Here is a 14,777-nt window from a genome sequence, read left to right as displayed (position 1 = left end):
ACAACTAATGTCATTAATGCAATCACATACTTTGCATAGGCAGTTATGAGCCATCATTTAATACAATAAATATACATTGCAAGGTGCATAAATTAAATAAACACTTTTTATATATCAAAAGGAGCAGCTCAGGGACACGTAAATTAGCATAAATAGTATCCATGCTCAAAACAGGGTAAACACTAAACATATATAAAGATTAGTGTGAGAGACAAGAAAAAAAATAAAGTGCAAATAAAAGTATTGTGCTAGTTTCGTATTGAATGTTTAGAGATCACGAAACTGCTATGAACATATTGAAATTTGGTCTAAAAAGTGGAAGTCAACAGCATTTCGACCCCATAGAAACTATAAGCCTTCATCAGGACTAGTAATTGTTTCTCTTGAGGACCTACCTTGCCCGCAGATGGTTCTTGAACACTGGCCCCTGTTCCTAGAGACCATGTCATACCTTAACGTACCTTGTGTTGAATTGGGACTTAGGGCCCTCTCCTGTTCTTCTCTCAGGCTTCTTGGTAAAAGCAACAGCATGGCCTGAAATCACCTGTTCCCAAGGTTTAAGATGTCGCCTGGCCGTTCTGAGATTATTATACTCCCAGGAGTACATGTTCTTTTCCAAAGTGTGCAAACTTCCTTACACATTTCTTATTGATTTTCAGCCTCACCTAAAAATTTACAGCACTTGCTACATAATTTATTGCAGAATTTGCAGATATCTCAAAAAATGTTAATTCTAGATCAAATGTCTGAAAATAATACTGCCATTGAATGTGTTGCATTATTTAATTTTTTTACTGTATAATTCAGATGACCATATTACATAATTTCGATAACGTTGCTGCATAATCGTAGTACCTCCAAGAATGGTAGAGTTTTGTAAAATGATTTAGGGGCTGTCATTTTGGTGATGAAACCTATATTTCGCAGGGAACCATGAAATATTTTCCATTTTCTCAGATCCCTCTAAAATATGGATATTTTACCAGTTCATTTTTGTATAGTAATAGCACCTAAATATGTTGCACAGATACTTACAATTAAATCAGCATATACCATGCAAAAAAATTAATTGCGGTATGGATTAAAATCCAAGGGCGTATTTTTCCAGGCGAGTGCCCATATTTGTTTCATTATATTGCAATCTAAGTAAACTGATCCATCTATACTGACGCCTAAACTGCTAATAATATTTGTCATACCTTTTTTTTTCCTGGAACGTATCCTCTCCCTCTCGATTGTCCACTGTAAATTTTCTTCTTTTTTGCTTCTCACTCTCATCTCTCAACCTGCAGCTCTTTGCCCACTTCACCTCTCCGCCTGCACCTAATTTACCACTTTCCTCAACTCCTGCAGCCCTGTCTTCATCTCCCACTTCCCCTTCTGAAGTTTCCCTTAGTTTCTTACCTCATTTCTAAAATATCCTTTGTCAGGTCTTTACTGAAGCTTTATTATCACCCTTGTTGCTGTAGTCTACATTCTCACCCTTCCGTATCCCTTACGGCTCTCAATTTACATCACAAAGCTCAGTTTACGGCTGTCAGTCCTGCTCTCACCTTGTACCAACGACTCCCATTTTCAGAGGTGTAACTTCCATTGGTACAGCAGGTACAGTGGCACCGGGGCCCAGAGCCCTGAGGGTCCACTGAACCCTGCTCATTGCTGTGTTTCACAGTTCAGACAGCAGCCAAGGGGGTCTTTTCCTTCCTTGCACTCGCACCCATAACACTTGCTACGCCACTGCCCATTCTCCATCCTATTTCTCTCTGTAGGTCCCTCCTCCCTCCCAAACCTTCTCTTGAATCTCTTCCTTGACCTGTCTGAGACTCTTTTTGTCCTGCACTGGGTTGTCTTTGACCAGACGCTCTTTAATTAGGGCCCATGGGGAAGGGCGCTCCTGTTTGAAGCGTGGCAGTAGCAACCTGTGTTGCTCCCCTATGCGCACAGATGGGTCTTCGGGCCTGTACTGTGGACACTGTCCACATACAGTGATCATGCTGTTCCACTATGTGGTCACGCTAAGCAAGTACGTAGGCTATACACAGCCCTTGTGCCTGTCCTGTACTCTTGTTTCCAATTTCATAGCATGCTTAGCATAACATAGCACACAAAGTTGTTTCATTGAAACAATACCATTCTTGGTGACGAGTAGTGTGAAACAAATACATGTAATTGGATCAAAGACACCTACCTTTATTCAATTGTGAGTCTGTGGGAGTGGGGTTCTGATATTGTGAACATGCTGTGGTGTTGCTCCCGGAGACCAAGGGGATGCTCTATTGTTTACCAGTAATCTTCATTACTCCGGGATCCATTGTCCTCGTCCCATTCATTACTATGTGGAGATATCCATCTCCCGACAGGAAAAGAGGATCAGAAGAATGCTGGGACACTAACCCCACCCCTTCCATCGGGAGTACATAAGAGTACTTACCCAGCATTCCACCTGAACAACCAAGCCCAAAACAGGAAGGCCGGCCTTCCGGGAGGGAGGGCGGGGTGCATGAATGGGACGAGAACAACAGGACCCGGAGTAATGAAGATTACCAGTAAGTAATAGAGCATTACCCCCAGGTCCCATACGTCCTCGTCCCATTCATTACTGTGTGAAGAATACCAAAGCAGAAAAGCCGGCCTTCCCAAACAAAACAGAAGCCAACCCAGGAAATCGCACCAAGGCAGCAACTGCAGGAAGCAAATGGCAGAACCGGCGAAACGCCAGGCACAGCCCCATCAAGAGGGAGCCCCACCAATCCTGGGGGCACCCAACAAAACAACGGGAGAACATCCAGGCGACTAGCCCGACAACCACAGAGGTCAACCAGCCCACTGCAGGAATACCCCACAGCCAACCAGAGAAGGGGAGAGCATGGGCACACAAGCCAACCAAGGCAAGAAGAAAACAACAGCGAGGAGGCCACTTAAAGAAAAAGGCCTAGAGCGACCAGGCCAGCAAGTCAGAACCAGGCAACAGGAGCCAAACCCAGGCACTGAGAATCCACGCCAGCCAAACCCCGGCCCCGGTATGAAAAGAAACACCCCAGGGACAAGAGGGCCAGAGGAACGCAAAGCCCCAACCAACAACAACCAAAGTCGTCCCCGGGAAAAAAAGGGCCGGGAAGTTCACCAAAGGCAGGACCAAACCAGAAGAGAAGGGAAGCAAATGACCCGACCCCAGAGAGACCAGAGGACAAACCCCCGGAACCAAACAAAAGAGCAGCAGGCCTCAGTAGAAAAGGGCCAGCAACAGCCGACAGTCCACCAGCACCCAGCCCGGAAGGCGAGACAGAGCCCACGGACAGGGAAAGAGGGAAAACCAAGGCACCGGGGAAGGAACAACAAACCCCGGAAGCCAACCCACCAGCCCCTGAAAGACGAGGAAAGAAGGCACCAAGGGAACCAGCACCTCCAGGAAACCTGAGGAGCAAGAACCAACAAGGGCAACCAACCAGTACAAAGAGACCTAGAAAAAAAAAGGAAAAGGGAACAGGATGAACCACAGGAACCCCAGAACACAGCTCCAGCCAAACCGGAGGAAACCAGAGCAGGAAGCAACAGCCCAAAGAAGGCACACCCCGAACACCAGAGAAGGAGTGGAACCGGACGGACAAACGACCCAGAGAACCCAAGACCATAGCAAGGGAACCCAAAGGGAGCCAAAATCAACCACAGCCAAGCCCAACCAGAGACAGGCCAAGCAGAGACGACCCCAAACAGCTCAAGCAGAAGGCCGGGGCAAAAACACAGAGGCCAGCGAGACCGAGGGCCAACAACCCCCAGAGGACCCAAAGGAGCGGGACAAGCCCAAACAACACAGCATGGAACCCCAACCCACCAGGGGAGCGGGATCATAGAAGCAAATAGAAGCCAGGGAGGAACGCACAAGAAAACCAAACCACAAAGCCCGGCACGACCAAAGGCGGGGCACGTGCAGGGGACGAACCCCCAGGGCACAAAACGGCAACCAAGGACACAGCCGGGAAGCCAAAGCCGAAGCCAAGCAACTCGCACGACCAGAAGGACACGAAGGCACAACCCAAAACCGGGGGAAGGCCAAAGAAGAGAAGGCCCCAGCAGAGCACAGGCCAGAGAGCAAACAGCCCTGCCGTCGCCCAAACGAAACCCAAGAGGAGGCAAGCAGAGAAAACAGGAGTGGGTGGCAGACCCAAACAGGCACAGCCAGAACTAAGAGGCCAAAAAAACAGGAACACAACACACCAGCAGAGGGACCAGCTACCCCACAGGCAGACAAGACACCTGAAAAGAAGTGCCAGGCCACCCAACAAACCTCCAACACAGCCCCATCAGGCAGACCAGGACTGCAGAAAGAGCGCAACCAGGCAACCCCAAGCAGGTCGAACCAAACAGAAATCAGCAGACCAGCCAAGAACAAGAGCCAACAGGGAGGAAGGCCGAAGGCAACAGACAACCACAAGAAGTTAACGCCGAATGACAAGAGAAACAAGCCTGCAGACCAGTAGCGACCGAAACATGGCCCCCAGAACAACATGAGTACAGGGAAAAGCTGAGGCACAAGTCCGGCAAAAAGAACCATCAGAAAGGGCAGGGACAACATCCCCCCCTTCTCCTCAGCAAACCAAGCCAGAGAAGAACACCGCAAGCCAGAAGAGACCCGGCGGAGGCCAACATCACCTGGGGAATCCACCCATGCATCAAAAACGTCCACCCTGCAGCACCACTGATACCAGATGAGGCCAGAAGAAGCAGGAAGGAAAGGCAGAAGGAAGAAGCACAGCCAACAGCCAAGAGGCCAAACACAAGACACCCAAGGGGAAGCCAAAGTCCACTAAAGCACCAAGCAGATGAGGCGCCCAGAACACCACGCAGCAGTGAGGATCAGAGAGGATCGACCAGTGCAACCCAAGCACACGGGCAAGGGAGACAGACCCCAAAAGGAGGCCAGACCAGCACCACAGTGCCTGCCAAGAACCTGTAGCCTGGGGAAGCAGAAAAAGAGGAAACCAACCTCATCCAGAAACCCAAGCGGGCAATCCACCCAGGAGAGAAGCCATCCCCAAGGAGGAAAGGCCACAGGCAAAAAACTCAGAGGCCAGGACCACAACAGCCAGGCCCAGGACACAGCCAAGACGCTCCAGCACCAAGCCCGAACGTCAGGGCTGACAGACAACCAGGGTAAAAAGCAGCACAAACAAGCGTAACAGGAAGAACCACGCAGAAGCGCAGGCAAAGGCAACATGGAATGGGACCAAGAGAGGCAGACAGCACCCGGATGACAGACAACAACCTGGCACTGCAGCCACAGGCACACCCTCAAGTAGAAGCCACGGGCAGAGACCCACAGAAGCACCGGAGCCCAGAGCACCACCCCAGAGAAACAGGGAAGGCCAAGTCCAGACCAGGGCTGAGAAAACCCTAAAGAAAAGGATCCCAAAAAAATACCAGAGAAGGACCCCAATATACAGGAGGAGAGGTAGCCACAAACATACACCCCCCAATCTGTAATAGGGAAAAGCAGAGCACCCACCGGATTATGAAGGCTATAGCCCCCGCAAACCCGGAGGGGAGGCCAGGACACCACCAGAAACAAGGCCCCCACCCCGAAATACAGCCCATGGCGGCCACAAAGGAAATGCCAGAGCAGAGAAGAAAAGAGCATGTTCCCAAAGGTCAAGGAGAAGAATGCAGCGCAAATACACCAAATGAGAAACACAACTGCAACAGAGCCAGAGCCCGTGGCACAATGGAGGAAGAACCCAGGGCCTGAGTAGAACCCAACAACAGGCCCCAGCCCCTTCAGGATGAGCCTGCCAAATGTGAGGAAAAGGCAACAGCCCAAGGAACAGGAAGGGATGTACGTTGTTACGACGCGTGGTATTACCACGCATACCGTTACAACGCGTATTTTACAACGCAAGTCATTACCACGACTTGCGCTGTAGGGGTGCAGACTTAGGAATAGTTTAATTTACTATTCCAACACCAGCCTACGTACAGTAGGGAAGGTGTTGGAATAGTAAATCTATTCCTTGTCCTTTAGCACCCTCCAGCGCAAGTCGTGGTTACGACTTGCGTTCTAAAATACGCGTTGTAACGGTACTGCGGGGTAACATCCGCGTCGTAAAGGATGTTCCTCAACAGGAAGCAAAAAACACCGCCCGTCCACGGCAACGTCAACAGACTCCCCGACACCAAAACTGCAGGAGAAGCAAAGCATGCCACACAGAAAGAACCAGAGAGCCTCACGCCACCCGGGAGACCAAGCTTAGACCTGCAAACCCAATCGGTGAACCATGGGAGCAAGCGCCGAAAGCGCATCCCTCCAGGCCAGAACACATGGCAGACAAAAGCACACAAGTGTGCCCAGGTGCAAAGGCCTGAGCGCAGGTTGCCAGGCCACAGCCCCGCGTGTCACAAGAGGATGTTCATAACTCAGGAACACCCAAATACAAAGCACACCACACCGCAAGGTAGAAACATGAGAGAGCAAGCGAAGTGCGCAGAACCACACGATCCAGAAGCAAGAGCAATGACCGGGATAGCAAACATGGGACTCCAGGCCCCAAAATCCGAAAGCACACGAAGCACAACACCAAACAGAGCCACTGGAAACACAGCGTCAGTCAAGCTGTACAGGAGGCAGCTAAAAGAAAAGCCATGGTGCAGGCCCACACCAAACAGGAACATTGTGCAGCACCAGTGATGCAGCCCCCACGGAAAGGTTGACAGCAGACCAAGTTCAGAAACAGAACAGGAGTGAAAACCTTCAATGACCCCAAGGCGTACAGACGGACACACTCCACATCATGAGGCACGGAGAGACCAAGCCAAAATGCCCGGAGAGAAGGCAAGGCCAGGAGGGGAGCGAGGCACAGGGGCCTGAACACCTGGCAGTGGCAGCGCTGGAGGCAGAGGCACTCATGTCGGAGCTGAAAGGGGAGCAAAGTGAGGCAGGCAGCATGACGAAGGAAGAGCTCTGACAGGCAACCAGGAACATGTCTGGGAGAGAACAAAACACCGCTACGCTGGACTTACCCGGAGTGGGGGCCGGAACACCAACAGAAACAAGGCCCCCACTCCAACATCGGGCTCCAGAAATCCACGGGACAACGAGCACAGCGCATCTTCCACCCGGCTAGGCGCTCAGCGACCCGGTAACTGGGAGGCGGCGCACCAGCCGCAAAGGGCCGGTAACCAGGATTTCCAGCCGTGAACAGCCCTGCCTCCCAGCAAGGCCGGCAGGTCGGGAGGCAGACCAACACAAAAAAAACCCGCCCAAGAAGCAAGGCAGCTGGGCGGTGGGAGGAGAGAAGAAGCGCACGCCACCCCAGCCCAGCAGGAGCAGGAGCAGCACCAGCACCCAAGACCATTCTGTCGACAGACAGAAAAAAGAACAGGGGGAATGCTGGATAAGTACCCCTTATGTACTCCTGATCGGAGGGGTGGGGTTAGTGTCCCAGCATTCTTCTGATCCTTTTTTTTTTCTGTCGGAGATGGATATCTCCACATAGTAATGATTAGGACGAGGACATAAGGGAGCTGGGGGTAAAGCTGCATTCCTGAGCATTCAGTGGTGCAATTTAATTTTCACTCTCACACAGTACATTTGATTACTCTTTATCCTATCCCCAATTATGAGCCACGGAGCCTGATCCAAATCCTTCAAACGCCAATTAAATATAGGATATTAAGAATTGTTTTGGGCCCAAAGTAAACACATATCCACACTGTAGCCCCTTAAGTGCTGCGTTGGGGCGTTGGCCGACGGCAGCACTACCTCCCCAGTTCTGCGGAAGACCATTGGACGTCCATTCAGCACTAGTTCCAATGGACAGCGCAGCACTGAGGAGGGATATTTGCGCCGCATCTATGAGGGTATTCTGTAACTGTCCCTGAAGTGCCATAACATTGAACTGGAGGTGTTTTAAAAATCTCTATAATGACATTTTCTACTGAACCTTGAAAACCCTCTCCATTGCTGTAAAAAAACGCCACTCTCAAAGAAATAACTTTTCTGTCAAAATGTATGGCAAGGGCACGTTTTTAAAATAATGCAATTTGTGGGCAAAATGCATATTGAATTTCTCTAGAATGCTTTGTTCTTTCTTAAATATATTATCACCTGTGATCAAGTTCAACATAAATATTTATATACAGTGCACGTTTTGATGCATACACAGATATTCGTGTTAGATCATGTGTTGCAAAGTGCTATGACATGAAACAGATATTTAAGGTTAACATAAATAAAAGGCGTCAATCTCTTGTTTCCTGCATCCCAATTATCCGAGTCTATTGTAATTGCCTTATCGTAACCTGCAGCTTAAGTTGACATGCAAATTGCCTAGCTGCCAAGAACAGAGGCACTGAGAGTGAGACATGCAAACAAGCAGAGAGTAATTGCCCACGCTATTGTTATGGCTCATTTAATGACCTCATATCTGATGAATTTTAAGAAAATACAAGTTTCTCTTGATCATTTATATTCTGTCTATAATCCCCAATAAAATGTGAAAACATCACATTCGGCAATAAGATCCCGCCGTCTATCTTGTTTATTAATCACAACTCCGCAGGGCTTGAGTCCAGTGATGGGATACGATTTAATCTTCAAAACCATGGATAAGGCTTTTATTGCGGGTTGTGTGTATTTCAATATTTATATGGGTTCAACATTTTATCGTTCGTTGTAAAAAGTGAATATAATGTAATACCAAATGTGCCATCTCTTCAAATGTTCCTTTAGGAGGAGAGCTGGGGAGCCGCCATTAGAAACTGGATGGATTCCTTACCTTGGCTGCGCGTTACAATTTCGCAAAAATCCTTCAAATTTTCTGAAGTCGCTGCAGAAGAAACATGGCGATATCTTTACGGTACAGCTCCTTGGTAAGGCAACATATCTTTACGTCTAAACATGGCTACACTATAAATGTGCTAAAAAAGCTGAAAGTGCAGGCATGCTCTGCATCATTGTCCTAAGTCAGAATTACAGAACAATTCCAGTGGTCATATCTACACACAGTAAGACAATCTATTTTGTGAGTATGTATTTTAACAGCTAATATTAAACAAACATGCGGTCTTTCTTGTTTTCGAGGAACTAGCAATTGACTGTTCATGGTCTGATAACAATCATACTTTTCTTAACCTAAAACTTTGTGTGCAGACTGTTGCCTGATGTGTATTTTTAGCCTACCCCTACCTTAAGAAGTGTTAACAGAGGCTTGCATGCATCCTATATTAACACAATCGTTGTCAGCTTCTCCTAAGGAAAAAAGGTTCACATGCTAATGACCCCATCAAACATATAGTCACATTTGTTTATTTCTCAAACCATCAACCACGAGTGCTCGATTGACTATCTCCAGTGATTGAAATATACATCCTCATGCACCCCATCCTTTAGGAATTCAAATCCAAGCAAAAAAACAAGATGGGAAACGTTTTTCATTCCAAATGAGCTATCATACAGGATTTAGAAAGAATAGGTTTCAGTTCTCGTTCTGCATGAACTCTCAATGCCTTTGGACACTACGGGATGGTCAAGAGCTTGATTCCGAGACTCCAGAACAAGGATGGGGTCAGGAGATTTCACCTGCCATTCCTTACATTCAGATATCAGGTTTGGCACTTGAACCCCACACTCACTCTTAAACCTATTTGGGAATTGCTATTCAAATAGGATTTACATTTGCAAACAACCAGATCAACATTTTTCTAAAGCTGCTAGGGGTCATTCTCTGGATTATAGAATACCAGTATAAAGGATATGGCCAGAACCCAGATCTACCTGCAATTTTCAGTCAGTTAGCAGACTGGTCCAAAACTGAAGCTTTATTTCATTTGATGTCTGCACTTGTGGTTACATGAGACCCTGCTTAATTGTTGTCCATCAACACCACACAAGTAAGTAAATGTTTTGACTTAATTAAATATATTTGTTTGTAATAGTATGTTGAAACTTTAAAACATCTGGTTCTATTTAGAAAGAGCATATTAACGAGTGTACAGTTAGTTGGACCTAATGCCAGTGATGCAGCGTAAAAGTTGATCTTGCTTTACACAACACTTAAAACAGAATCACAAAAATAAAAGTACATGTGCACTTTGCACACGTCTAGAAAATGACATAGAAACGGAGAAAATTGATGTACCAGCACCGTAAAAGTGTGCTTGAATAGGTAGAAACAGTGGAAATAATCAAAAAGTGAATTTAAGATTTTTAAGTAACACATTTCCTTATATTATTAACAAGAGATATCATAAAATTTGATGATAACTTAGCATTGCTATTGACTTAATTGCAGACTGTCCTAAAATATTCAACTTTGGTGCAATTCTTAAAGTAAAAGTTCTAGAAGCCTGACATTTTCAGTATAAGTGCTTAACAGTATAAAGAACATGTGTGTTCCAGAACAATTTTATTTTAATGACTTTTAGAATTAATGTAATTGCTACTTTCTGTAACAGTGGCAGTAGGCCATACTTGAAGTTGAACATTCCTGTGTAGTCATCATTGACAACATTACCAAATGCATATATGTGTGTTAGACCTGGCACCATTGGTGTGGGTCTCCCTTCCATTTTTGCTGCTGCCTCATGTATTTTTGCTGTTGTTAGATGCTTTGGGCACTGTGCCACTGCTATCCAGTGCCACAGTGCAAGTGCTCCCTATTGTATATTGATGTAATAATCAGTGGTTCCATGTTTGGCTATTTGGTTTACCTGTCAGACCCTAGTCTAGTGCACTGAGTGTGCCCAGGGCGTGTAAATCCAAATGCTGCTAGTGGGCCTGCAGCACAGGTTATGCCACCCACAGAAGCCGCCTTGTAAAATGTGTCTAAATCTACCATTGCAGAGCCTGCGTGCAGTCAGGTACTGTCATGCCGACTGGGCAAGTGTACCTCCTTACCAGTCCCTAAACCTTCTCTTTTCTTCATATCAGTCATCCCTATGGTAGGCCCAAGGGCAGGGTGCCTTGTCAGTATAAGGTAGGACAAGCCCTGATGTGTGTTGCATGTCCTAATAGTGAATTACAGCCATTTTCGCTTTTCACTATTGCAAGGCTACCTGTTCTCCATAGGCCTGAATGGGCTGGTTGATTATTACACGTTTATAATAGTCCTAACTGTCTCAGAGAACATGGTAGAAATTCGAGTTTAGTATGCCTGAACTTAGAATGATAAAATGCATCTTTTAGTGAAGTTGGTTTTAACATTCTTTGTTTGCAAATACCACTTTTAGAAAGTAGGTATTTGCTTGCCTAACCTTTCAAGCCTGCCTCTGCAAGGTTGTGTATTCCTTTGTCTGGTTTTGTGAGTGACAGGGCTGGGGGATTCCAAGAGACAGGATTAGTCAGCCCAGTGGTGAATAGAGAGATCTGCATCTAGATGGGAGGGAGGAGCTGCACCTGGACTTTGAATAGGGCTGTGCCTGCCTTACACAACGCTGGCTCCACCCCCTGGGGAGCGGCTGATGTCTCTGTCCTGTACACTGAAAGAAGAGAAGGAGTCCTGTAAACAAATGCTCCAGGACTGTACTTGGCTTCCACAATGCTGGCTCCACCTCCTGTGGGGCGTGTGTGAAAGGAAAGGAGAAGTCTGGTAAATAGAGTGCTTCAGAACTGGTTTGGACTGGGCAAAGGCCCCTCTCCCCTCAGAAAACAAAGGATTTTAGGGTATAAATATTGGAACCCTAATCCCAAAAAATTAGATCACATTGGACTACAAGAAGAAACCTTTGCTGAGGAGAGGAACCTGAAGAAACTGAAGACAGACTATCCCTGAGCTGAAGTGCTGCTTGGGGGATTGGCTTACAGTGGGTGCCTGACTGCCAAAGAAAGGAGAAAGAGCTTTGTGTGCTTTACTTTCAACTTGTGAAAAATCTCCAAGGGCTTGGAACAGAGCTTGCCTCCTGCTGAAGTCTCAGGGACCAAAAATAATAGGGCAACCCAATATTCCCAAGGAACTGGGTATAGTCAATAACACAATAAATAATGTTCCTGAAGGAGTCATTCAATATTACTTTTCAATTTTCAAATTTGTCACATAAGTGAACATTAATTTCACAATGCTCAAGAGAAATGTATATAATGTATTAATACTTATATTCAATCATCTTGTTTTTCATTTGCAATGTAAATTATAAATACATCCATATACAGCAACCTAAATCTATACTGCTACACAATTTTTGTAACATGCGCAGTATCTTGTGACACTTTTGTACAGAATATATATAGACAATATTTCATATATGTCATATAAGCATCATTTGGCAATTCTATGTACAATTCAAAGTCAATAAATGATGATACTATTTAAAAAGAAGTGTCATGTCGTCGACGTTTCGGTCTCATAAAATACAGTTCATCGAGACCATTATCAGGATCCGTGTTGCACCATGGACCTATTACAAAATAATGTATATACAATCACTACTTTTGGATCAGTATCCTATTCAATTAAACAAATAGTGACAAAAAACTGGCATCTAATTCAGAAAATCGAACCCCAGCTTCCGCTACCACGGTTTGCTTTTAAAAGAGCACGCAATATCAGGGACCATCTTATAAAAGCGTATAAAGAACCTTCGATGAGTACAATTCAAAGTATGTGGGGGCTAACACCTGTAGTGGGACACTACCCTTGTAGCTCATGTGTAGCATGTCAAACTACGTCCATAACAAAATCTTGTTGTATAAATGGAAAAAATTGGATTATGAAACATCATACTAATTGTTTGACTAGAAATGTTATATACTGCATTAAATGTCTGTGTGCCCTGTACTATATAGGCAAAACCACACAAGAGGTAAAGAAAATAATTATGCAACATCAGTCAAGAATAAGATGCAAAATTGAGACAGCTCCCTTGGTAGAGCATTACCTTATAAAACAACACTCCCCCTGTGAGATGCAATGGTTTGTCTTAGAAACTGTTAAACAGTCAAAAAGAAGATATGATGTGGATCGTCTGCTCACCCAGAAAGAAAATAGGTGGATTTGGTCTGCCAATGCCGTTGCCAAAGGACTAAATTCTTTTGTGGAGCGGCAAGTGTTAGCGACCTTGCGTTGATTGTAAATATAGCATTCAGCTTACTGGTTTGGAACTCTTGACCTGTATGGCCACTTTTACGAATAATTGGTTTCCTGTAGTCTGACGTTGCATTCTGTCGACGGTGTGCCAATCTAAGTATGACAGTTTATCCATTGTGTCATTAACGAATCTGAATATGGCATATATTCCCTCTGATATAAAGATGTTGTTTTTTTCAAAATTTATTTTTCTAAATATGTCTTTTAAAAAAACCAGCCCCTTGTGGCGATGGTAAATACGCATTGAGAATTCAATTAAAGCAAGCCGGGTTACGATTACGGTTAAGACTATGGAGGATTCCATATCTCGAAGGATAGTACATATGTTTCATCATTTGGGTTGCCTGACTCTTATGGTTAACTGATTGAATTGTCAGGCAGTAACTTTTGTCCCAAGATGGAGGATGGTGCGCTTGCCCACGTGATCATGTTTGAGTACTAAGAATGCTGGGAAAACGCTGCTAGCAGCGTGCGGTTGCCGAACAAGTTTGCAGAGTGGCGATTGAATCCCTTGCATGTAAGTTTTACGCTACTATTAGTTTGGAAGGCTTCACTAATGATTATTAACTACAGCCACCTAACTGATACTTTGTTGTCCTGTCGTTATACAAACCCGATGAAGCATATCGATTGTACTTCTATGGAGACACTCAAGCCGTAAGTAACCAATACAGTGTGGAATGGGCTAGTGGATTTATAGTTTAAAAACGGGCAGTGGACAAAAAAATGTGCTTGTCCCTACTGGATTTTAGTTTGACCCCTTTTCTCATGCCAAGAGAGCCTTTGAGAACCAACTTCTTGCTTTGTTTATGATAGAAAATGTATTGTTGACTAAAAAACATCCTTTTGTGGATTCTTTTATTTAGGGAGAGTGTATTTCAACTAGATGTGTAAATCTATATTTAGAACGGTTATATTTATGATTAACTTCTTAAAATTTTACTTATATGCATTGATTTTGAATCTTTAATACAATACCAAAGTTATCTGAGTCTTATTGTGTTTAATGTTCTTTCCATAGAAACTATGCTGATTCTAGATGTACAGTAAAGTTAGTCACAATTCATTTTCAGAACATCAGGTTCCTTTGCTCTTGTTCTGCATAGCCACAGCAGAGCTTTTAGTATGCATGAATCTTGTTAGACTAAACTTCTTTAGGAGATTTTGTCTACCAATGTTCCATACTTTATTTCTATAGCATGGTTTTGAGCGTAATTTACCTGAACTCTATTACCAATTTGTGAGTTGGATATCAATTATGGTCCTTGTTGAGTAACTGACATCCGGTTTCCTCAACCCTCACTACAACAGAGAAAGGTCCATTGGAGGACCATCGCCTCTGAGGTGAAGTTTTGAACCTAAGTAAAAATCTTACTGTATGGGTCCAGTAGGATTGCTAAAGTTATGTGAAGAAAGTGTATTAGGATTCCGCAGCAACACCGGTTTGTGCAACCTCCAAGGCAACATACATTGCCTGAAGTACGTCTTTAATTTTAATGTATTAAAGGGGTTAATTACATTCAAATGTTTTTTTTTAAAAGTCGTTCTATGCCAGCCCAGAAAATTACATATGTCTTAAAGAAACAATTTTTCAGAAATATGTTTCTGGGGTGGATAGGGAGTCAGGTCATCGAATCCCACTTAATCCAACATGTTCTTGCTTTAATCATTAGGCTTTGGTGACGATACCCTCTATATCATTAC

General features: G+C 44.9%; 1 protein-coding gene across 1 annotated transcript in view; it reads left to right on the top strand.

Moving 5' to 3' along the window:
* Positions 1 to 14,777, top strand: part of CYP7B1 (cytochrome P450 family 7 subfamily B member 1) — an 813,803-nt gene that overhangs the window by 376,441 nt on the left and 422,585 nt on the right. Inside the window, exon 2 of the mRNA XM_086965805.1 lies at positions 8,723 to 8,862. Within this exon, the coding sequence (XP_086821931.1) occupies positions 8,723 to 8,862 (140 nt within the window). The remainder of the gene's footprint in view (positions 1 to 8,722; positions 8,863 to 14,777) is intronic.

Source organism: Lissotriton vulgaris, chromosome 4_1 (assembly GCF_964263255.1).
Source record: "Lissotriton vulgaris chromosome 4_1, aLisVul1.2, whole genome shotgun sequence".
NCBI classification, from domain to species: domain Eukaryota; kingdom Metazoa; phylum Chordata; class Amphibia; order Caudata; family Salamandridae; genus Lissotriton; species Lissotriton vulgaris.
This window is presented reverse-complemented; position numbering and strand designations above follow the sequence as displayed.